Genomic DNA, 25,673 nt, shown 5'->3' on the forward strand with positions numbered 1-25,673 from the left:
AAACCAATATCGTTATCACTGTCTCTATCAAAAATATTTGAAAATCATTAAATCCCAAATAATGAAGTAATATAATATTTAGTTATTAAAACATATTTACATGGTTTTACGAGTTTTTATAGTTGAATTTGAATAAAACTGAACATATGGTTTTCAATATTCAAAACTATTTTAATCTAGATAACTTTAAGTTTAGAGGTCAAAACTGTGTAGAGCTACAAAATTGTGTTTCATGAATTATGATTCATATAAGATGTAACTGCGTTACTATTAAAAATAAAATAGTTGTATACTTTGATTCATTGATAACTGACTAAAATGAAAATATCAAAAATATTGAATATGTTATAAAACTATTCAATTATTATCAAGACATTATTTATATATATCTATAGTTATTAGATAATAGCAGGTATTGTTAAGGGTTAAACTTACTAAAGCTAATTTATTATTTAAATGTTGAATCTATAATTATTTACTACATTATACTATGCATATAAATAAAGATAACGGTATCTGGACTTTATAATACAATTTATATCGAACACATCATCGTATACTCAAAGAGAGTATTCAATATGTTAAACATCCTTCGTTTAAACGTATTATATAATATCACTTAATACAATACACAGATACAAATCACTCGTTATCGAGAGTAAACGTGTCTATGAGAACAGATTTAGAAAAAATACATTTGGTTTACTTTTACTTTATTGTGTCAAAAACTACATCTAAAAACTAATGCATTTCTAAATAATAAAATTATAAACAAATATATACTATATACTAAATACGCTTTGTTTTTTTATCACATATTAAATATTATTTAATTAAAAATTATCAAAAAAGTAAGTGGTTATTAAAACATGTTTTCAGTTGTAAAATAACACAAACAAAAATGTTTTGAAAAATAATTTTACCTAATTGAAATTATTATGAGAGAAAATTAGTCAATCACACTATATAATTAAGCTAACCAAGAAAAAACAACTTTTATTTCTAAAAAACAATATAGACTTCCTGTCTATCAGGCTACAGTAACACAGTATACATTTCAGACCAATTTTATAATTTATAAAGTACAATTCATAAAGTTTGATAAGTCATTTAAATAAATAATAAATAGTAATAATAGAAATAATAAATGTAATAGTTTAAAACACATAAAATAATCTGGTAAAAAGTATAAATAGTATAAAATGATACTTAAGTAAAGATATTTTTTAACTAAAAATGTATATATTATAAACTAAACATCAAAATTTACAAATGTATAATTACTTGGTTTAGCAAAAAAAAATTGTACCGTTTTTTTTTTTTAATCTAGGTATTCAAAATTTTGACTACACAATTTTTCCTAACAACATCAACATAATTTCACAACAGTTTACAAATTTTCAATCTTTCAGTTAGGTCAAGATATTTTTACAATAAATTAATATTTTATTGTTATTAAGGTAAGTAAATATTAATAAATAAGCAAATACAGAAGCTACATTTATAATTTATTTGGTAGGCTAATAATTAAGTTTGTCAAAATTGTAATAGTAATATACTGTTAGTATCGTTAAACTAAAGATACTTGTATTGACACCTAAAGTGTAAAAATATTCAAACAATAATACAAGTATTCAAAAAAAAAAAAAAAATTTAAACAATCTTAATTTTGTTTTAATGTAGTTGAAAATTAAAAATATTTAGCCAAATGAGATATCAGTGTAGTGGTCATAAATACAGTACAGTTTATATGGACGTTGAAGACAGGATAATAAGTTATTCAATAAATAAACAACTGAATTACAGTTGATTAATAATAAATTATAATGCGACTTTTTTAAATAAAATTAAACAAAATATAAAGAGATTGGAGATGATACTACGATGTTTAACAGCAGGTAAACAGAAATACTGGGTGGCGTTTATACTGTTAGTCTGATACAGAATATTCTTCCAGGGGTTTTGCACAAAATCCAATTAACTTCAACAACAAATATTCAAATATAGTGTCAAAAATCCGTCATGGATTACAGTGTCCATGGAGAAATATATGATATGTCCATTTAATCTTCCTCTGGTCACATTCTAGCTGAAAAAACAACAAATGGTTAAATAATATTAATAATAATTATAATATAAAACCAATTTAAAATGAATTACTAATGTTAACGTTTGTTAATTGTGAAGTTAAAATTAAATATAACGAAAATTGATAATGACATTTTTTTATACCATTCAACTTAAATTATCTATCAATAACACTTGGAAGAGTGATTTCATGAATAGACTATATTTGTGACCGGTATATATCAAGTGGACCTAGTTTGTTATCTCATACCAATGAAACGTAAGATCTACAAGTAAATGCAATTTTTCTTGTACAAAAACTAATAATGTTAGAAAATAGTAAATTAAATTATTAAAAAGAAAGATAATTTACATTTGATTTCTTTTTTTTTAAATACCCTATATTAGGGTGTTTTAGATTGATATTAAACTAATTTTGTATCAATATTTGTATTAATACTACAAATCTAGAATGTTTTCCTTACCTAGTCTATTTAGACAAATGATAAAACAATTATTTCTTCCAGTTAGTGTCGAAGGAGAACTGTTCAACCAGAATCTTTGACTCATCTTAAACTGAAAGATATATTATTAATAAATAAGTTAAAAGTTGAAATGTAATTATTAAAATAATAGAGATTAAATCAATTAAAACAATTTTACAAAAAATAACTCCATACCTGTTACCACACTTAATCAGACTAGAGATAGTTTCAGGAATCGAACCGCTCTAATGAATAAGCATACCGATAAGCTTTTTATGACTTCAGACAACTACCATCATACTGTAAAACATAATTTACTTGTATTAATAGTTTTATTTAAATAGGATGTAATAATATTGTCACACAAATTAGTACAATATAGTGTATGTATGAACTTTGTCGCTAGGTACTATAATTGATAAATATATTATGTAATTCATATTAAATATTGCAAGTTTATATTATGTGAAAATAAGAGTTTTGAATTATGAATTAAAAAAGAATTCTAATAAAAATAATCATTTAATATTAATAAGAAACGAAAGTAAATTTTATTTACCAATAATTATCGTTGTCGTCATATGAACTAGTTGGTTTTTTGTCATTATAAATGTATCGTAAAAATGTGTACTATTTAAGAAAATATAATATATTTTAACATGGTTATTTTTTTTATATACGTGCGCCAACGTTATCACTTTTTGTTATCACTAAATAACAATCTTGCTGATAAAAAATACTAAATTGCTTGTAATACGAATACTACAAGAATTTTAAAATGGCAGTTGATTTTAACGGCAAGCTGCCATAGGTTCCCAGAGTCATAGGTTCCCAAGCCATCTTATAGTATATTTTTTCTTATCAATAACCAGGTTCTAACCACAAGGCTGTATTTAAATATTGTGATAAAATAATTTTCATTTTTGTTATGTGATAAAAATTATAAGTAATAAAAAAAATATTATTTATTCGAATAATTTTGAATATAAATTACTATTGTGCTATCATTCTTACTTTAATTTTATTGTATAATTTCAATGTATTTAACTGTTAATGATGGACGTATCAGCTCGTGTTATTATACTAATACGTCTTTAGCCTTACCATTTAAGGCTCATATTGTATAGTGAGTAATCATAATAACTATAATTTAATAATAAAAAGTATTAAAATGTTATTGAAATTACATCAAATATGAACTCATGGGTAGGGACCCACATAAACCTTTTCTGGCTTATTATAGGAAATTCGGATGAACCGGGTAGTTGTTATCATCAATTACTTCACACCACACCCTATGCAATATGCGCTACCATACACATAAAATATGCATTGCACCTGACAGGCAATTTCGCCTGTTCTGAATTTGAAGGGATTACCGATAGTTTTTGCTCTAATGTCCAGAAAGACAAAATGCAGTTTCTACAACAGTAGAAAAAAAGAAAAAAATTACTTATACATTAAAAAATACTGTTTTTGAACCAGTTAAGGTAAAATCTTTTAATTTATTGTTAAAGACATCATCGAATGATGCTTTTTGATCAATTGAAGAATACACTTGTTAACTCCATCAAAATCACTTGAATTATGATGATTGTACAAATTTATAAGAGCTAATAAAATAAACAAGACTTCAGAGGCACACCAATGTAGTATTTTCATATAAGTCGGTAATAGTTTTCAGTTGTCATCAATATCTGTAAACAAGAATCATTAATTTAATAAGCTTTATGGAGTACAACCTTTAATTTTCTTCTAAGCAGCACTTCTACATAAGTACGACGTCTACAACTAGGTATAAATATTTAATGAATAAAAATAATACACTTTTGGGGGTTGTTGAAAATTAAGGTGCTAAGCTTCCATAAATGTACCAATGATAATATTTATAATGTATTAAATCAAAATCTTTAACACATTGGCTATTACAAGAAGGTGAGGATAGTTACGCTCAAATATTATTTTATTATGTTTTTTTTTATGAAATAAAAGAAAAAGCTCTGGTAGTCAATGTCTTAAAAAAACATTTTCAATGTCAATAAAAGGATTTCAATATCAGTTATTATATTTTACCTCGGATCATATCATCAATGTCGTTAGGTTCTACATCACTGATATCAAAATCATCATCATCATCATCAGATCCTGAATTTATCACAATAATAATAAATAAAAATAATTACAATTAATTAACTACTAAACATCTTATTTAAATAATAATGTTAAAGATAACATACCAAAGTCCTGATTATCAATTTGTAGATCAGCGGCCTTAAAAAAAATAATTTTTTGAAGCAATTAATAATAATAGATAAAAACAGATTTTAATATTTCCCAAAAACTAAAATCTCAAATCTTATAAGTGTTATGATTAATTGTGAGACTTAGTTTGTATATATTCATCAGTGGCCTGGTAAATTTAAAATATAGGGGACAATTTTAACTTTATCGTTTTAAACACACCACCCCTATACTTCCAATGAGAGCATCTAAAAATCTCAAGAGGGAATTGCCTTTAAAATCATGTTTTTTGTACCACTGTTTTTCATTAGCACAATTGTTAGATGTAAAATTAACTTACATTATTTTCGTGATTCGCAACCTCTGGGATGTCGTGTTCATCGTCTGTAAATAGTTCAGTTTATTATTTTAATACCTAATTTTATAAATTAAAATGCACATATACTAATATTTTTAATACACAAAGAATATTGACACTATGGTAATATGATTGATATTTTATATTATTTTAGTACTTAATTAATTATATTTTATTTATTTAAAAAAAAAATTGTTAAAAAAATACGGAAAACATAATTTAAAATAATAATTGAAGAATTTAGGATTAAATGTTATATTTTAATTCTTTAGTAAAATGTAATGTACAATTTTATATAGTACTTTCTTACTTTGAATAGGTGCTGGCACTCCAAATTGTGGAGTTGTATGCATGCAGCTCACAAGAAATTCAAATATTGTCAGTTGACCCATACCCAACTGTCTTTGTGCTCGCAAAATTTTGTTGTTTTGTTGTTGCCATATTACAGGTTGATCCCTATGAATTTCGATTCCATCTCTTGCTCGCCTTATGTCTTTAGTAATGGCTCCAATATATGGTAATAAACGTTCTATAATATAATGTTTAATTTTATGAATTATTATCTCACTGAAATAAAGTTTATTACTTTTCTTACCAACAAAAGACCAAGGTGATGGATTTGGATGCGTGAAATGGCTCATCAAGGTCCTGTGGCTCGCTTCCAAAATATTATTTGTTCTATCAGTACGCCCATGTACTGAGAGAGTAACAGGGCCAATTTCTGAAAAGAAGAAGTATCATGAATAGGTATGTGTATAAATGAATGTCAGTGATATTTATCTTTAAGTAACTATATATTTCAACTATAAATTAGTACAACAATAATAATTTATTTGCAATGGTACCATTTATCCAAAAACGCCTATAGTACATGAAAAAATTTCTAATTTTTTCTTGATGCATTTGTAATTCCTGTTTATGTCCATAGTCAGGTTCACCAATTTCAATAAAATCTACCAGTCCATTAAAATGATTGAAAATGCAGTTAAATCCATCAACAATGTCTTGGGATGGTAACAAAGGCAATGCCATTAACATGTGGACAATTTTCCAGAAGAATGGATTTGTCTTGGCTAACTCTGTCAGACCTAAGTAATAATAACAGTATTTTTAACTTATCTAAATGATTAAAAATGTATTTTTAATAATTATTAATATATAAAATATTATATGCTCATCTGGAGTATTATACAGAATTATGTATTTAACAACTAGTTTTTCCTCTTAATGCATAATTAGTTTACATAAAAGTTTATATAAATTAAATATTCAAAGTTAAATCACAAATGTAATATTTATCTAAAAATTCAATAGACACATATATATATATATATATATATATATATATATATATATATATATATATATATATATATATATATATATATCAGATTTTTATTTTCTTTAAAATAATTACCATCAGTTTGCACACGTTTCCAAACAGCTTGGCCCAAATGAAAAAAACAACCACTGTGCCTACAATTCGGGAAATGTTCTTCAAATGAGCTAATTATCGCCCTTTCAAAATCGCTCATTACAGTGTTTGGGTTCCAGGCTGGTTCCAATTGCTTTAAAAAGCTAATTATTTTATTATAAGCAGCTGTAGTCTTTCTGGACATAAGTGCAAAAACTATTGGAAATCCCGTCATAATCATAATTATAGTTCATAATTAAAGCATAAGTTGTAATATTACAGTATGTTAGTAAATAATTAATTATTATACTTACATAGCCAAAAGATTTTGCCATGATGACTAGCATCTGCTGGCACTGTTGTCCAAATAATGGAGCCGCATCAAAAGTTCCGTCAATATAAATATCAGGACTTTCCCTGAGCAATCTTAATATTTTCATGAGTAAAATATGTTAATAAACTAATATTAGCTATTTGTTTAAAACGTTTGTTATACACCCTAATATACAATACACAGGTAATTTCTAAAGTGATGGTTTTTACCTTCTGGTTTCAGGGGTAATAAATATAATTGAACAACCTTCTTCGCCATGTCCTCTTACTGTACCAGCATAAATATTTACTCCCAAGATAGCTGCTCTATCACGATATGGGCCATCTAGCTGAAGACTAAACTCTTCCATTGATTGCGGATTTTGTGGTTGACCATCTTTCCGAAATCTTGCCATTGTTCTACGAAGGCTTTCATAGCGGTTCACATTAACATCAACAAATGTTTCATTTGTGGACATCTAATATTCAATTAAATACATAAAGTATGTTTCATTTATTAGTCTACATAAGTATTATGTTACACACTTTTTAATAAAATTTAAAATCTTTTAGAAAATACAATTTAAAAAAAAAAAAACAGAACAGTGAAGTTGGGGATATTTGTTTGGTTTGTCAACGTTAAACGATAAGACCACGTGTAAAGAATATTCCATACAAATTTGGAACTCATTTGACTTTTTTTCAAAAAGTTATAAAGCGCCTTAATCTTAAGTTACAAAATGTGTACACTTTTAGAGTGTTTTTACGATTTTGAAGGAAAAGAGGTGATATTAATATTTGGCCCATTAATGTACTTTTTACATGCAAAATCTTGGTTATAGGTTTAGGGATTTAAAAAATATTTTGGGTCCGGAATCAAAAATCAAAAATACATCATTGTAAAAACAATACTTTCCCAGCTCTGCATTGGCGCTAAACTTATATTTTATCAACTGTCAATAGAATAATGATTATAATTATAACTTATTGATATCAATTATATTTTATATGTTGTTTTTAACTAAATGTCAGATTATAAATTATATAAATTTAATAGAACCTGATTATAAATAACTCGCATTGGAGTTAACTCATTTTGAGCTCTTGCATTAATTTGGTTTCTAAACCGTCGTATAGGCACTTCATTATTATGTCCATGGTTATGATTTTGTACCAAAATCATAACATTTGGTGTTTCTTGGTACACTTTTCCTCTTGCTGGGCATCTATAAATTATTTAAGTAATTTCATTCATAGTACATATTGCATATCTATCAAGCATTAGTTAAAATAGAAATAAGAAGAGATCAATTTTATTCGGAAAGTTTTTCTAATAATTCAATATTAAAATTGAACTCAAAGGTATTGACTGGGTTTTCTATTAATAGACAGAGGAGTCCTTTGTATATAATTTAAAAAAAATACCTATTTATAAATGTATTATCTATAGCCATTTAACCAAAAAATCTACAAATTCATAAGAGCTGGAATTAATACGATGCTATACCTCCTGTTTATTAATGAGTTAGGTGTAGACAATTTTTTTTGCAACCTTTTTTTTTAAAGGTTAAACTGTGATGTGTAATTATTAGTTCAGTAATAAGGATTTTTTTTATGGTTTTCAGACTATCACAGCATCCTTGACAGCATCTAAATAACATAGCTACACAGAATGCATTTTATTCAGTCCAGAGTGGTTTTAGAGCAAAACCACCTATAATAAAATCAAAAGATAACAACATTTCAAAAACAATGTGATGGACTCACTCATTCTGACGTTATGCTTGTATATGTGTGTTTATTTACTATATTAATCGTATTGTAATAATCAATATTGTGTTAGTTTAATTGTTCAAAATAGTATTAACATTATTATTATTAAAAGTGTTGTCTTCCACTCTAATTTTTTTAATGTTAATGAAATAAAAAGCTATTTTTTTAATAATTAATACATTGTATATTATTTAATTTAAAAAACTTTTCATATAATTTACATTTTTGTATGACAATTAGGATTAGGCACGTTAAAAATTTAAATGAAATATATATATTAAAAAAAAAAGATGGGCTCTATTTTAAATATAATTTTAACTCTCTAATAATTTTTGTGCCTATTTACATTCTTACTATAAATACAAATACATATCTATTAAGTTTCTTAGTTACTTACTTAGTCACAGATTTATAAAGTCTACATCTATAGGTCATTGGATTACGATTTTTATGATGATTCCAATATATAAAACCTAAATCGTCTTTTTCAATAACTTCGTTTTTCCTAAGACCTGGAACTCGATTTAATTGTCTTATTTGAGCCATTATAATATTTAAAATTTTAAATAGTTTAGAAAAAAATTAGTAATAAATGTTAAGTATAAAATAATAATTATGTACGTTCTTTCAGCAAAAGTATAAAAACACTCTTGAAAATGAAATGGTTATTAAGTTATGAACTCGGGTATAAACTTAACCGGGTACTATCTATTTTTATAGGTAACACGTTACACATCAGAAACTCAATTAAAAAAAAAAGATTATTGTCCCTTAAAATTCTAGGAACCTGTCTGGGGTCCAATAGATTAGTAAATAATGTGTATACTGTCTAGACAGCTAAGTTCAATTACAAGTATTAATAGATATTTATTTATTTATTTATTTAATAAAGTAACGCCCCGCAGGGAGCAATGAGTACAGATGTAATACAGTAATAACATTAAACAACTTTAACATTAACACAATAAACATTTAACAACCTTATTAACTAACACATATATCAATCACATTAAATTTAAAGCACTTAATTTTAATTTACATATATTATCAAAGAAAAAATCAAAATTAGACAATTTATTACATATAGTTAACATTCTACATATAGGGCTATTTATTACATAATTCTTTGATTGATGCTCAATTAAAAAAGTATTATTGTGCCGATTGTTTACACTAGGCACTGTTATGCCTGGAGGCCGTGTGAGGATGGAAGAGGGTAGGCAGAACAGAATTAACAACCAAAAGTTAGTAATAACTTTTAATATGAATATTAACTATGAAACGTTTATCAACACAATGTAAAATAACAGTTAAGTATTGGACAATAGGGCACTTAATAACAGGACGTTGAGCTGTAGAATACTAGACGACGTCTGACCGATTTAGCCCTGTTCGCAGTGAGTACTTATAGTGGTCGGTTGGCCCTGGACGGTGATAGTTGGACACATAACTAGACCATTGATAGAAGTGTTCCTGGATGTCGTCATATGTAGAACGCAGAGACGTAATAGTATAATAGTACTTAAGTCTAAATAAGAAGTTATTTCAGATAAATGTCAATATAGGGATTGTTATCGCCGTATGGTTGTAACAAGTAGAATGGACGTGAAGGCTTTTGCGTTACAGCACTAAGCGAGATACTCTCTCTAAAAGTTCCGGGCTATCAACATATCCGGGCTATCAATTTTAAAAATAAATAGAGTATCCATATAAGACCGTATATTTTTTAACCAGACAAGGTTACAGCGATTTTCAATGTCGTCAATTGGGTGACCTTCATATTAATTTTAAGTGCTGCAAATCTTAAAAATTTTCTCTGGATTTTTTCAATTTTATCAATAAGACCGACCTGGCCACCGACCCAAATTCCAGGCCAGACCGCACTAAGGCTGAATAAAGTACTGAGAGACACCCTAAGTCTTTAAATTCACTACAGTTTCGTTTAATAAACCCTAGATTGCGGTAGGCTTTAGCACACATTGAGTGGATATATGTGTAGAAAGATAAGTCGGTAGACAGGATGACACCCAAGTCTTTAATGTTACTGACCATTTCGAGATTTGCTCTATTGACTACATACCTATTTAATATCAGGCTATATTCTCATGTAACAACTTTTTATTAAGTTTAATAAGTAGATCTTTATAAATTAAATCTATTTTTACAAAGGGTTTATATTTAAATAATTAACTGACATGGTAAAAATATGGTGATCATTTTAAAATTAAACTTATAGAAGGTCCTTGTACTTATTTTAAGAATGTATAACCTTTTTTTGGTGTGTATTTTAAGTCCGAACTCCGAACGATATTTAGGATGGAGAAATATTTCCTCTTAGGTTTTTTTTAAATGTTTATCCTTATCACTGTTGAGACTAGCGTGTTATCATTTGACACTATTATTGCAAATTTTAATATAGAAATTAAAAAAAAAATATTAAACTACCGAGAATATCACTAAAATGTAATACTTTTATAGATTTTATAAACTAAGCCGTTATGATATAATCGTTTAATATTCAAAAAGAAGGCTTGACTTGTCTTATTAATGTGATGATAAAAAAAACGTACTGGAATTAGGAATATGAATTACATATGTTAAGTCATCCCCGTACAATAAATTTGATTTATCTTAAATGACTCTTAATTAGACCTCCGTCATCGGCGATCTGTATATCCAGGATAAAAATAATACTACACATAGTAATGTCACACTAAATAAGAACCTGTGCAAACATTTAGCACTCAACGAAGTCTTGTAATGGGTTAAATTAAGATTATCGAATTTAAATAAGCTGCATGATTTAAGTTATATACATTCATTTAGTTAATACATTATAAAATGTATGCGTTACACTAATATTGAACCAAATTTGAAAAAATTTTGACTTGGAATGTATATCAGGTCACTTTTTTGTGAGCTTGATTGCCCGATTCTGAAATATGGCACTGTTGTTTAGGATCTCCATACTGCTTCTAATTCTATGCAGCTTGAAAGGGTTCAACAAAAGTTTTTGTAGTTTGCAAGCCATTTGTTACACATTCCATGTGAAGATTTCTTCCTCCAATGCGGACCCTTCCTTTCTAGACTATTTTTTTAAACTTATAAATTGTAAGTTTATATTGAGTACTTATAGGTTTAATTTTTATTTTTATTTGTAACTCCATGATGAATTCTGTATTATATTTTTCTGTAATCAAGGACAGTATCAAGCCCGTTTATATTCTAATAAATAAATAAATTGTAATATGGTCATTTTTCATTTTTTGAAACCAAGGTATACAATATACCTAATACTTGGGCTTAAATACCTTTAGGTGAAAGCACAACATTAATTAATAGGTAGGCACTAAATTGCTTACTGGGCTTTTGTTCGTAACAGTGCAAGCGGTGTAAACAACATATTATTTTTATGTATTTATACAGCGTATGCGCTATACTTAAGAATACGTGTCTGTATTAAATAATAGTGGCGTACTTAGAATTTGTCATATGATTGATCTTCAATGGGTTATCTAATCTTGTCCAGACTCCTGATTCTGTAATATGTATAACTCTCTAAAAAATTATGCTGGAATAATGGATTATGACTTATGACCACGGTGAACACTTAGTAAACTTAGTTACTTTTTAAACAGATCAGAAAGAACTTCATAACAAGGCACCAGCCTAATAATACAATACTTATTACTAATTAGGTGTGCTACGTAAAAGTTTAGGTCAAGTAAGATGTAAGTACGACCTGTAGTCTGCACTCACTCACAATGTACATTATTATTCATAATATTTGAAACACTTTTACATTGATTATACATACATTTAGATTATGTAGGTGTAGTTAATTACTACGTATTTTTAACTCTCGGGGTACTACTAAACAACCATAATATTTGCGCCTATGTGAATCCCTCTAAAAAGGTTCAAAATCTTTTATTACTTCATAATGATATTCAAATTGGTAATGAACTCGTATAATTTTAGTCTGCTTAAACAAAAATATTTTAAGGAATATTGTGGAAAAATATGCTTGTAAAGGAAGTTTCAAACTTCCATTAATACACAAATATATTAAACAAGTGATAGATTTCTCTACATAGTATTGTAACGATGGCTTTTGCCTGACTTATTATTAGCAATAATATTATTGTGCATGGCTGGTAGCTATCGTTACTTCCAAACCAAATCTATGGAGTCTCTAATAATTACCTAATCAATTCGGCATCTTTTTATATTTTTGTGCGTGTCACTCCGCCTGTTCTTGTCTTCGGATACCAAGGACCCTAGGTACAGGTTTCTATACATTTTATACTTATTGTTTTCCAGCTATTTTAATATTTTAATCGTTAACTTAATTTCTATTCGGCGTTTAGCTTTTCTAATTAAATAGTATTGTACGTTGCAACTTGAGAGTTTAGTTAATTCATAGTTTAGTTCATTTTAGTTCATTCAAGGTACGACCGGCCCTTTTACTCTTCGGGCGGTTATATAAATTTATAAAGAGTCTCAAGGATTATTTCAGGGTAGATACTGGTTAGCTTCCTGTCCCGGCTAGGGTCCCTCGATTTAGCCCTAGAAGGCGGACAGTCATGAGTGCGGTCCACTCACCGCACTGCACCGTAACAGTATATGAAATTGAGACTAGCTGTTAGGTACACTAGACTCAGAATATCTGAACCTTAACTGTGTGCCTGTATAAAAAAAATAATAGGTTAACCCCACTAAAATAGATATGTTCGTTACAGACTTATACAGTTTATATTTTAAATTTTAGTGGTCCTAATATATTTTTTTTGTAGAGTATACAAATAATAATTTGAATCTTTTGTATCAATGTGTGCATTGTGTGATCATATTAAGTATTTATTATTTTATTTATTAGCACATTAGTTATCAGTATTTTATTTTAGTAGATATGAGGGGCACAAAATATATATAATATGATACTATACATATTTAAATAAAATAAAATTTAAAAGTATTTAGTTATTTTAAATTTAATTAAAAAATATATAAATGTGTTTATAGTCAATTTTCACATCATATAATTAATTTACGACAGTCGAAACTCAAAATATTATTTTAAGTATTAACAAATATTATTTCCTCAATTTTAATTAAAACTTGTATTGATATATTTTTATGTACATACAATTATAACTAATACATAGAAAAACTTTATAAGAAAATCAAAAACATCATTATGAACAATTTATATTATTTAATAAGAATTTACTAGTATTATTACTCTTAACTAATATTTCACTATTGTTTTCCCAAAATGTTAAGTGGAGTGAAGGTTTTTCATTCATTTATTCTAAACTTCTCTACATATACATTTTCTTAAATTAGTTTTATAATTATAATTAATAATACAATTTGTTATATTTTGTATTTTATATACAATATGTCATATTTCGTCCATAACCACTGTTTTTAACATGAATTCCCCTTCACAGATCAAACTTAATTGATATTAAACAAGTTGTAATATAATAATAATAAAATTCATCTAAATTATGTACTCTAACTTCAATGTCCTTCAGATAAAATCACCCAGGATGGCCTACATTTTCTAGTTTCTAGCTGTTCAGTCTTACTCTTCTTTAACTTATATCTGTTATTGCGTTTTATGTTAAGCAATACAACCAATGACTCAAAATTTATTTACAGTAGTCTTATGAGTGTTATAATTGTAATCAATGTTATATTCCACATAAAGTTTAGGACATTTTATAAAAATAAATGAAGACATGAAGTGTGGTTTTATAAAACAATAAAATAGCAGTTTATGAAAATTGTTTAGTATATTTAATAAAAATATAAAAAATATTGAAATATTTACTAAATAAAATTAAGTTTTTTTTGTGATGATAACCGTGTGATAACATTTTGTGATAACAGTGTGGTAACCATTGTGGTTATTTATGACTCTGGGAACCTATGACCGAATGCCGATTTTAACAACTGGTAAAATGTTATAATTAAATTTAAAACAATTATACCATTGCCTTGCTATACCGACTATTTACCGTCTTGTGGCCAAACCTAATTAAGGCGACGAAGTTTATGATGTACAGCTGCTGTCGAAAATTCAAACATGGAAAAATCTTGGTAGTAAAAATTACATTTTAAAATTGTCGTTTGAATCTCAGAAACTTTCAATAATAATCGATTTTTTACTTGTAACTTTGTAGATATTTAAATTCAAAGTCAATAGTCGTTTGGTTTTTAAAGACAAGTAGCGCAGAGATTTCCTATTAAACGATGTATATTAAATTAAACGAATAAATAATGTCTTAAAATATATCAAAAGAATAACGACAACAGTTTGGCAGAAAAATTAAAATCTTTACAACATTTATTATCGACTAGTTTTTCGTCTTCAACATGTTAATTAGTTAACAATTATTACTAATATATTTTTTTTTTTTTTCTATAGATACCACAATTTCCATTGGTGTTTGCAACACCGTGTTTTCTATATCTTCCCTTGGTAATAAACTAAAGATATGGACTGTCAATTGAAATTGTCAAAGTCTTGGACTGTATCGCGCAAACCAAGCCCGAAGCCAATACGCAAACAGTCAATGCCGACGTCCAACCTACCGACCAAGCCAACAGAGATGCCGCCAAACCCATGGACGCACGAACAGTGGCTTTAAATTGGTTATTTTTGCACATTATTCAGTCGTGTCGTTTGATTTCTTCAATTTGTTGACTGTGTCCATTAGCTTTTATATTCATCTATTGTAGTTACTTTTTTATATATACTTCCTGTTAATCCTTACTATTTCTTGTCAATTTATTTCTCGGCACTTTCCAAAGCCAATCATTTTTAATACTGTATGTTTTTTTATGTTTACCTATTATGTAATGTATTTTGTTATTTTAATCACCAACAACGTCGGCCGCCAAACACTAGGCCCTCTGGCCAGTCTCAACCGTCGGGTACGATCAATGGTTTCGAATGTGTGCAAGACCCTCAAAGACAAACTGCTGTCCAGAATGCATGAAGGCCTAGGCAGTACGGTCCCATTCGAAGCCACAGACGTCAATGCGGCCGGCCGAGCAACAGGAACGCGGTGGCCCGCTTCCGCCAAACCACCACCGCCATCGTGGACGGCGAGTATGAAGCCAGGTTAACGGCCATCGCTATGAGCTTGAGAAAAAGGCACGGACATATCCGGCTTGTACCTCCAGACCTATTTTGATTCATATTATTATTATTGTCATTTGTTTCTTGTTGATTATTTTGTATAATTATTGTACTTGGCATTTTTACTATTTGTTAATTAATTTACTATATTATACAATCAAATGTTGCAAATTGTTTTATCGTAACTATCGACTTGTTTTGTATTGTTTTCATGTTTTCTTGTCTTATAAATCTTTGTGAATCTTTAATCAAAAATCAACTTTGCAATGGCTTTTGTGTACAATATTCTAAAATTTCACTGTGACTTGTTTTGTTTTATAAATCTTTATCTAATTAAAAATCAACTTTATCTCCAAAAGCAATGGCTCAACGGTTTCGAATGCGTGCAAGGCCCTTAAAGACAAACTGCTGTCCGGAATGCATGAAGGCCTAGGCTGTACGGTCCCATTCGAAGCCACAGACGTCAATGCGATCGGCCGAGCAGTGGCCCGCTTTGGCCAAACCACCACCATCGTGGACGCCGAGTATAAAGCCAGGTTAACGGCTATCGCTATGAGCTAGAGGAGAAGGCCCGGACACGTCCAACGATAAAGGATTTCACTATTCGGGGTTTTTACATACCCTTGTGGCTTGTTGTTCTTGTTGATTATTTTGTATAATTATTGTACTTGGCATTTTTCCTATTTGTTAATTGTTTTTAAATCGTTTGTTACCATGTTATTCTGTGTAAATAAAAAAAAAAAATTTGTTAAATAAAATATTTTCCATTTCTTTATGATATGATTTATTTCTTTAGTATAAACATAGGATATTAAAAAAAAAAAAGACCATGTGTACAAAAATGTATACATACCTAGTAGTTTTCTGGAAATTTTTCACTGGATCCATGAAAAGTTTAATACATTTTGTTTTTTGTAAATAATCTAATGAGATACAACGCAGTAGTAATACTTACCTATTTTAACACGGATGTGTTGGCAAATCCTAAAAAAGTGTATATCTGATTCGACAGTACTGTCAACTTATGATATACCTAATCCCAGTATAACCTTAGATTTTCTATGCTATTATATAGCAAGCGCTTTCCCAAACAAAACATATATTATTAAATCAAATCCGAAGAAGGAATTCCGTTTTTGAGTATACCTAAGCCTAACCTTTATTATTTGTCTTTATTTAATCCATACACACATCAATCGGGCATTTATGGGTACAACGTATATTATGTCTAATATTTTAGCTGTAGAATTGGATTCAGAGTCATTGGCTTCTAAAAGGTTATATAACGACTTAGGTTTTATTCATAAATTAATAAATGGTAAATTATCCTGTCCAGAATTCCTAAGCAAAATAAACTTTAAAATTCCAACCTTTAATTTAAGAAATAATCGCCCGTTCTTAATACCACAATGCTACACAAACTTAATTAAATATAGTCCAGAGTATCGCATTTTAGATGCATGTGACAATGTACTTAATTTTGATTTTTCTTTTGATTCCCAAATTAAATTAAAAAATATTATATATTGAATAGTAATTAAGCTTACATGTGTTTATTGTGTATATATTTATTTGTTATTATTTCTGTTTGTATATCTAATACCCAAGTTGTTGCTGTATATTCTTTTGTGAAACTTTTAATAACTGTACTCGTTACCCATTTGGGGTGTTAAGACTTTAGATAAACAAACAAATATAATAATAATATGTCTGGCTACTATATTATACAATCAAATGTTGCAAATAAACTAACGGTCGTCACGACGGCCGTTGTTTTTTTGTAACTATTGACTTGTCTAAAATTGTACTGTGTATCGTTTTCATGTTTTATATTTCTCTTGTTCTCTTTATCAAAAATAACCTTTTCTCCTAAAGCAATGTCTTTTTTGTACAATATTTTGAAGAACGGGCTGTCAATTGGCATTATGAAAGTGTTAGATCGTATGGCACCCACCAAGTCCAAAGCCGACCAAGCCGGCGAAGATGCCGCGGACGTGCGACAGGCTCTGGATGGGTTAAATTTTGCATGCCAATTAATTATGGTCTTTGTTCATTTATATCGTTTTATTTCTAGTATAAGTGCACTTCGCAATTTATTATTTATTATTTTTTCTTGGTATTCCGCCCACGTTGACTGTGTCCGTTATTTTTTATATTCCTCCATTTTGGTAACTTTTTTATATTTCCTAATAATCCTATGTCTTTCTTGTAAATTTATTCCAAAGCCAATAATTTTTTATACTATATGTTTTTTAATGTTTTTCTTTTATGTAATGTATTTTTATATTCTCATATGTTTAATTGCTCTTATTAGTTACGTTATTTTTTCCACCGCATTGGTCTGTTATCATTGTTACAAGCTGTTCTCACATTGTAAAAAATTGTTTCCCGTAAACGCCAACGACGTCGGCCGCAAGAAGTCAGGCTGTCTGGCCACCAGTCTGAACAGCTGGGCACGGTCAACTGTTGCCGGTGCGTACAAAGCCATTATTGACGCACTTCTGTACGAAGCCACCTAGGTCCAACCACCGACCATCGAAGCCCATAGCGGCGGCGACGACGTTGCCAGCGGCCCGTCCCGGGAACCCGCCGAAACGCGACCGGCCCAAGAACCCGTACGTAGGACACCGATCGTGGCGGCCCGCTTCGGCCAAAGCACCGCCACGGGGAACGCCGAATACAGAGCCAGGGTCGCGAGGGTAAAGACCCAGAGGCCAAGAGCCTTAGAAGCAAGCAACCGTACCCGGACAAGCCCGTCGACAGAGGATTTTATTATTCCGGTTTCTAACGTACCCTTGTGGCTTGCACCTTCTACCCCCCCCCCTCTTCCCCCATATTTGTTATTTTTACTGTAAATATTTATTTGATTCTACTTAATACTGTTGCCTTTTCTTGCATTTTCAACCTATCCGTTTAATTTACTGTAAATACTTTTGATCGTTAATGTTATTGTAATAATTTATTTTTTTAATAATTGTTTTGTAAAAATATTGTGTTTCCTATATTTTGTTTATATTGTTTTCAAATCGTTACCATGTTATGTTGTTGTGTGTAAATAAACAAATCATTTTTCATGATATAATGAAATATGTTCCATTTCTTTATCGTTGAAAAATACAATAAAAAAAAGTGTACGGATGTTTGATACGTTTTTTAAGATACAGTAAAATAAATCAGATAAAACTATTATTTCAAAACGAAACGATATACCTAATCGTTATTATTTTCTTAGACAGAAATATTATTATATTGTATAATACCTAATATTTTCTTTTATTCGACATCCAATGCTTATAAACACGATAATATAGTATTAATACAATATTAATGTCGATATAATTAAGTAGTTTCTTTAGCGGGCGATAAAGAAAAATAACTTTTGTTCACATAAACGTGTTGCTGCACCGGATACAGAATAATTAGTAATTACTACTATATGGGCACATAGTACACAAACTAAAAAGATAATGACAGAGAAAATAAACATCAACAACCTTATCGGTCATAATAATATACATTGTATTACATATACGTATATAGAATATTACATGTGTTCCATGTCTACAGACAAAGCCGAGCTGAGTGTAGAAGCTAAATAGTTGCCATTTAAATAACACAAGCAGTGACACGCCCGCCTTGAATGCTGCACGTCGTATTGAATTGATATAAGAAATCAAATCGGTAAGAACACTTGAATGAATGCTATTATATTTTTTTTAACACAATAATTCGTAACACATGTAATAAATATGTAACACAAAACTAGAAACATTGATTTAAGGTATGAAAAAATTTCATTAAAACTGTACCTATCTCTTTTCGAAACGTCATTATACATCTAGATGATTATTACTTAACGATTATTACAACAATATCGTAATGTCTATTTCCTCTATTAATTAAACTAAATGTATCGATTAATATAATTATCTATAATTACTCGTCGATAGTTATTGAATCCTAATTACATGGTATACAATTTAGTTGGCTTACAAGTGAAATCCACTTAATCACCGTTTTAATTAAATTATTTTAGTAAATTTAAATTTAATTTCAGTGTAAAAAAAAAATAAAAATAAAAAGATTCAACTCCAAATAACTCATTAACAGCACAAGTCTGTTTAAAAAAAAAATGTTCATCTTTAAATTTGTCAAAACTTTATTCGATACGCTTTAAAGTGTAATGGACCTATAAAGGCTACATTAATTATTATAATGTGTGTTAATAAATTTGAAAGTGAGTAGATTTAATTTAAGGTTTATTTTAAAGTCATCGTTAAGATGTTTTGTATTTTTTTATAATGCTCAATTTTTGTTTAGTTTGAAAAAGCTGCTGTTTTTTAAAGGGGCGTTGTAAAAACGTTTCCTTGGGATACAAAATGTCTAAAATATATTAGATATAGTTGGTACAAAATGGAGTCTTAGTCAGGTTGACCGAGTAACAATCAATAAACTAAAATTTGTTTGCATGTAGAACTTGTTAAGAAAATAATTTTGGTAATTTTTACAGTAAACGCCGACACCAGGCCATATCTGCTATAATACTATGTAGTTAATATTGACCATTATTTTACTGAATTTCTCTTATGTAACATTGTTAGGTGTCAAATCGTTGATTTCTTTATCAAATCTTAGTACGTTACTGACTATTACTTATTTGTGTCTTAAAATAATAGAACAAATAGTAATATATTACACTAATACCTATTCTATCCTAACCTGACGATGCGCAAAATGGAAATTACACTATTTACCAACAATAACAGTATAGTAATTATTGTAATGAAACGTTATTACTTTTAATTATTGTCAAACATTTAAAATATATATATATATATATATATTTTTTTTGCTAGAAAAATATTTTAAAACTAGCTTGCCCATCAATTTTTACAATAGAATCAAATCCGTGTATTTACATTTTTAGAATTGTTTACTCAATTCAAAAGTTCATAGGCCATAATATATATATATATATCAAATGTGATACCTATTTTTTTAATCGACCGTTTTCTTTTTTTACAAAACTACTATATCTATATCGGACATTTATTATTTAAGTTTTTTATTAAGACCATTGGATATTATTATGCAGTTGGCCTCATGACACTTCCTCTTCCATATATACACACATATAAAGCACAGCTAGAGCAATTACCATTCACGGCCAGATCCTATGTCAAGTCATTAATAATTGTGTTTATTAACATTATATTTATACCATACCTATTGTTTTTACGATTGAGCTCGGACCTTGTGAGAAAATAAATGATGTAAAAAATTATTGTATACAAATAAATAAAAACTATGCCTAAAAAAGTTTAAAAAATATATTTTTGCATTTAACTACAAAAAAAAAAAAAAACACCTAATTACCGGACTAATAAGTACACATCACGGTTAAACCTTAAAATTAAGATCTATACCTAACTCCTTAAGAAATGTCCATGAACACTTATACTGTGCATGTATCGAGTTAGTTGTATAGTTTCATTTTAATTTAATAAACATTTTTTTTAATTGCATTATATTTTTACCTTCGATGCGTCGCTGAGTAGGTATTGTATTTACAATGATGTGTTTTTATTTTATTTTTCACATACCTACTATGATTTCAATGGTTGTGCAATTGACAATTAATACAAATATATAGCTCTTGCCAATACACAAATCCAACTAATTATTTGTTGTACGAGTACAACTCGAGAGAACCAAACAGTTAGTGAATTATCAAAGGAATAAGATGTGCATAAGATTAAGATTTTGGCAAAAAACTACCTTGACCTAACTCCTCAATAAATAGGGCCTATGACATAGATAGGTACATGTTGCGTTGTTTTGAAATTGTTGACCTATTCCTGTATTATCTGGCTCGGTCACTGTATTTCACAACCTTTTATTTGTCTTTATGCAGCCAAAATGAGAATGATAATAACTGAAAATGCTGATAGAGTCTCGGAATGGGCGGCCAAGTATGTGACCAAGAGAATCAAAGACTTCAACCCGGGGCCCGACCGATACTTTGTCTTGGGTCTTCCTACGGGTAAGTATATAATAACGCACTTTCTTATTTACAAGCAAACCAATTAACTTCAGACCGACTTCAGGTGGAACTCCGCTAGGTATGTACAAGTACCTGATCAAGTACTACAGGGCCGGTGAAGTTTCTTTCAAGTACGTCAAGACTTTCAACATGGACGAGTACGTTGGTGAGTTTAAGTCCCAGTATTTCTTAAGTAGTCTTTCAGAGTCTCTTCATTCCCCATAAAATATCGTTCAGTATATTGATATTAACCCTTCACTGCATGTAAGTGCATAATATATGCATTAGGTTATTTATATTGGTAATATTTATACAATACTTACAATACTTTCTACTGTGAGCTTAAGTTTATTGATGGCTGCACTGAATAGTGAATTCGTAGATGTGTTGGACCATCTTCTGAGGTTGTCCGTCCAAGACATTTGAGGTCTTCCACAGCTCCTTCCCTCAACTATTTTACCCTGGATTATTTATTGTAATACATATCGGTGGTATTGAAGTTTTCTCGTTTTTATGGTTTTTACTACTTCAAACATTACAATAACATAATACACATCTTAAAAATATGGCCATTTGATTTTTTTTTAAATATTATATAACTACTGTCTTATGTTACTGTGTCAAGACTATTTTTTTTTTTTTACTATGGAAGCCCTCAAAAAGGAGAGAAATTACATTCTGACCGTTTATGTTTATTCCAGCTGTTATAATAATGGCCATTTCCATTCTTCCGCATTCTAAACTCAACTAAGACAATATTTTCAATTGACACCAAAAACAGTTTCGTTTTCGGTGAAATACATTTTTCACGTTTTCTGCTCAATTCGTCGTTGTGTTGATATTTTATTGATCCTGCAAATGTTTCTTATGGAAATTATAATGAATAATCCAAAAATATCACTTGAAAAATAAAGGATACATTATTGCATTATAATATAATATATTTTATTGATAATCTCACACATGTCCACAATCTGCTTAACCGCATGAATTGACAATTGTATAAATAATATATTACAATAAAATAAACTTGTTTTAAAAGACCAATCCAATTTCGTGAATTAATTATTAAGTTAATATAATACATTATTAACAAAAAAAAAAAAAACGACACTCAACAACAATCAACGGCAGTTCAAAAAACGACTCTTCTTATAAATAGTGTTGTACACCGCTGGACCAGTGTTACCAGCCCTAACAAATAATATTCCATTTTTTTGGAGGGATAATTTTTATTCTGCAATCTCCTACATGTAATAAAACAATACGAATATTGTAATGTTATTAATTTTTTGGACCGTGTCGTCCACGAAAGGCTTGCCCAGAAATCACCCGGAGAGCTACCACTGTTACATGATGACAAACTTCTTCACTCAAGTAGACATAGACCCGAAAAACGCACACATACTTAACGGCAATGCCGCCGACTTACAAGCCGAGTGCCAGAACTACGAACGGCTCATCGAGGAGGCCGGAGGCGTACACTTGTTCGTCGGTGGTAAGTACACACACAGACTTGAGAACTTTTTTTGCTTGATTCGACAACTTTCCGGATTTCCATATAATATGTATACATCTACCTACCACAGGCATAGGTCCGGACGGTCACATAGCGTTCAACGAACCCGGTTCTTCCCTGGTGTCCAAGACACGGGTCAAGACGTTGGCACAAGAGACTTTGGAGGCCAATGCCAGATTTTTCGACAACGACATCGACAAGGTGCCCAAACAAGCTCTGACGGTCGGCGTGGGAACCGTCATGAGCGCCCAAACGGTAAGCGCGTACATTCAGAGTCCATAAAAATACATCTTAAGCAAGATAACTTTGGCACAACTAGAGGACGCCAAGGAAGTTCGGACTTCCCTGACCTTACGGCCTGAACGAGTTTCGAAAGGAAGTTGAAAACTTCCCTAGTATTATTAGAACGAAATAAACTTGTGTGAAAAAAACAATCCAATTTTGTATATTAATTAAATATGTACGTTATAAACAAAAGTCAACAACACTCAAAGGCAGTGTTCGAAATGACTCTTGGTATAATATTAATAATGTTGTACACTGGCGGCCCTGGTCACCAGTGTTACCAACGCTAACATTGCCAACACTAACCTCCCCTAACCACCCTCAAGTTAAGCACACCAGGCCATTATATGACAATAGCACAGACAGCAGTTTAGACTATGTTGTACAGTTTTTGTACATTTAATATTTAAAAAGTCGAGAAAGAAGTACTGTATTGACTTACTGTGTGTGTTTTTATTTCCTTCAAAATCTAGTACCAACTATACCAGCTAAAAGAAATTTAATGTGCAAGGCAATTATTAGCTCCTTCGTCCAGTAACATTAAAATTCCATTTCAACGGAAATCTAAGTTTATTACAGACAGGTCAGGCATACGAAGAACAAAATATAAACCGTCAAGGTATAATTTTTGGGGGGATTTCCTTAATAAAAAGTTTGACAGCAGATTTAATTTGTAAATGTTGCAACCTCTAGATGTACTTTTGTTCTGATTTTCAGACCTTAAGCCGTAAAACTTTACTGAAAAAAAACTTCCACCCAGTTTAGGGGAAAGGATTTTTAGATATTTGTTTGGCACTGCTTGTGTCTAAAGACACAGTTTTTCTCCATTTGAATCAAGAAAATGGTGAACTTTTTAGCTCAATAAATAGAATTTATAAACTATAGTTATAATAAAGACATAATGGTTTCTTGAATCATCCGGTTCCAGGTGATGATACTGATCACGGGATCTCACAAGGCGTTGGCCCTTCATAAGGCAGTCGAAGAAGGTGTCAATCACATGTGGACAGTGTCAGCGTTACAACAGCACCCCGACACGCTTATATTGTGTGATGAAGAAGCCACGATGGAATTAAAAGTGAAGACTGTGAAATATTTCAAGGTACTTAGTATTTCCACGTTAATGTCTTATATGTTATCCCTCTAAGAATTCTATCAATAGTGCACTTTATATTGAAACAATATAGGCATGACCTAATGGGCCAATAAACCTGCACCCAATATAATAAGTTTAATTTAAACATGTTCCAAGTTTCCTGTATAGAAATCGAATGCTCCAAAAAAGTTATTTACAAAATGTTGAATACAGAGTGATTGGTTAAAAACAATACATTAATTTTCTCTTAAATACAATTTTGTAGTTTTTCTTTTTGGGAACACTTTAATTTGTGCTATTTTTTAAAAATATATTAAACAAAACTCTGTCTTTTTTTTTTGTCCTGAGCTCCATCAACTTTTGAAACTTCACAATAATTTGCTGTAACTATCCAAAACCGGTAATCGACCAGTCAACAGTTTCAGCAAATTAGTCTTAACATAAAAATTTGGTTAAATAATGTTCCATTTAAGTTTCAAAAGTTGACAAGAGCTCTAGAAAACACCAAGAAAAAGGTAATAGAAGTACATTTAGTAATTTTATAACATTGTAGTGTCTAAAAAAAAAACTACTATTATTTAAAAGAAACTGAGTCGCTTTGTCCTTAACGGATCACCCTGTATGAACTTTTTAAGACTTCTGCAGCTGTAGGTTCTTTCGTTAGCCATCTGCCAGATGGGTTTACTTGGATAGTAATATTATCGTTGGCGTTACTCAAGTCAGTTTATAATATGTTTGCAGGCACTTGGCGCTATTCACGAGAAGCTTATTGAAAACAACTGAGAACTCAAGACTATACCAGGAAAAAAATATTCAATCATACAAGTGTAATAATATATCTTACTATTAGCCAACTCAAAATAGGACTTATTGTAGTCACGTTTTATTCACATTGTAATATAATTTCTGAATAGTCGAGCATAA

At 29.5% G+C, this 25,673-nt stretch overlaps 1 protein-coding gene and 4 long non-coding RNA genes across 10 annotated transcripts in view; 3 read left to right on the forward strand and 2 right to left on the reverse strand.

Annotated features, from left to right (window-relative positions):
• LOC126840032 (glucosamine-6-phosphate isomerase-like) overlaps positions 1-25,673 on the forward strand; it is a 73,486-nt gene extending 47,813 nt beyond the window's left edge. For 2 of the 4 annotated variants that reach the window (XM_050575526.1, XM_050575525.1), the window contains exons 2-7: positions 21,721-21,849; positions 21,914-22,015; positions 23,165-23,347; positions 23,439-23,623; positions 24,582-24,755; positions 25,491-25,673. In XM_050575526.1, the coding sequence (XP_050431483.1) occupies positions 21,726-21,849; positions 21,914-22,015; positions 23,165-23,347; positions 23,439-23,623; positions 24,582-24,755; positions 25,491-25,532 (810 nt within the window). In that variant the 5' untranslated portion in view covers positions 21,721-21,725 and the 3' untranslated portion in view covers positions 25,533-25,673. Of the gene's footprint in view, positions 1-19,357; positions 19,488-21,720; positions 21,850-21,913; positions 22,016-23,164; positions 23,348-23,438; positions 23,624-24,581; positions 24,756-25,490 lie in introns of those variants that run through there. The other 2 variants (XM_050575523.1, XM_050575524.1) reach the window with 2 other exon arrangements.
• On the reverse strand, positions 1,689-3,232 carry LOC126840038 (uncharacterized). The gene is made up of 4 exons (XR_007686022.1): positions 3,112-3,232; positions 2,748-2,852; positions 2,553-2,643; positions 1,689-2,089 (listed from the first exon to the last, which is right to left on the reverse strand). It is a non-coding gene; the product is annotated as an uncharacterized LOC126840038 (long non-coding RNA).
• Positions 3,495-8,793, forward strand: LOC126840035 (uncharacterized). Of its 3 annotated transcripts, XR_007686019.1 has the most exons (7): positions 3,495-3,678; positions 3,796-4,347; positions 5,471-5,668; positions 5,756-5,898; positions 6,080-6,243; positions 7,122-7,380; positions 8,503-8,793. It is a non-coding gene; the product is annotated as an uncharacterized LOC126840035 (long non-coding RNA). The 3 variants fall into 3 exon arrangements; XR_007686018.1 differs by lacking the exon at positions 3,796-4,347 and having other exon boundaries at positions 3,497-3,678; positions 5,730-5,898; positions 8,503-8,789; XR_007686017.1 differs by lacking the exon at positions 3,796-4,347 and having other exon boundaries at positions 3,498-3,678; positions 8,503-8,789.
• LOC126840040 (uncharacterized) lies at positions 4,056-4,817 on the reverse strand. Its single transcript, XR_007686024.1, has 3 exons — positions 4,790-4,817; positions 4,626-4,697; positions 4,056-4,249 (listed from the first exon to the last, which is right to left on the reverse strand). It is a non-coding gene; the product is annotated as an uncharacterized LOC126840040 (long non-coding RNA).
• On the forward strand, positions 14,611-15,785 carry LOC126840036 (uncharacterized). The gene is made up of 2 exons (XR_007686020.1): positions 14,611-14,761; positions 15,090-15,785. It is a non-coding gene; the product is annotated as an uncharacterized LOC126840036 (long non-coding RNA).

This window comes from Adelges cooleyi, unplaced genomic scaffold, assembly GCF_023614345.1.
Source record: "Adelges cooleyi isolate 19-005CV unplaced genomic scaffold, UGA_ACOO_1.1 ACOO_flye_CR_arks_rails_tigmint_CR_PRNA_33, whole genome shotgun sequence".
Taxonomy (NCBI): Eukaryota; Metazoa; Arthropoda; class Insecta; order Hemiptera; family Adelgidae; genus Adelges; species Adelges cooleyi.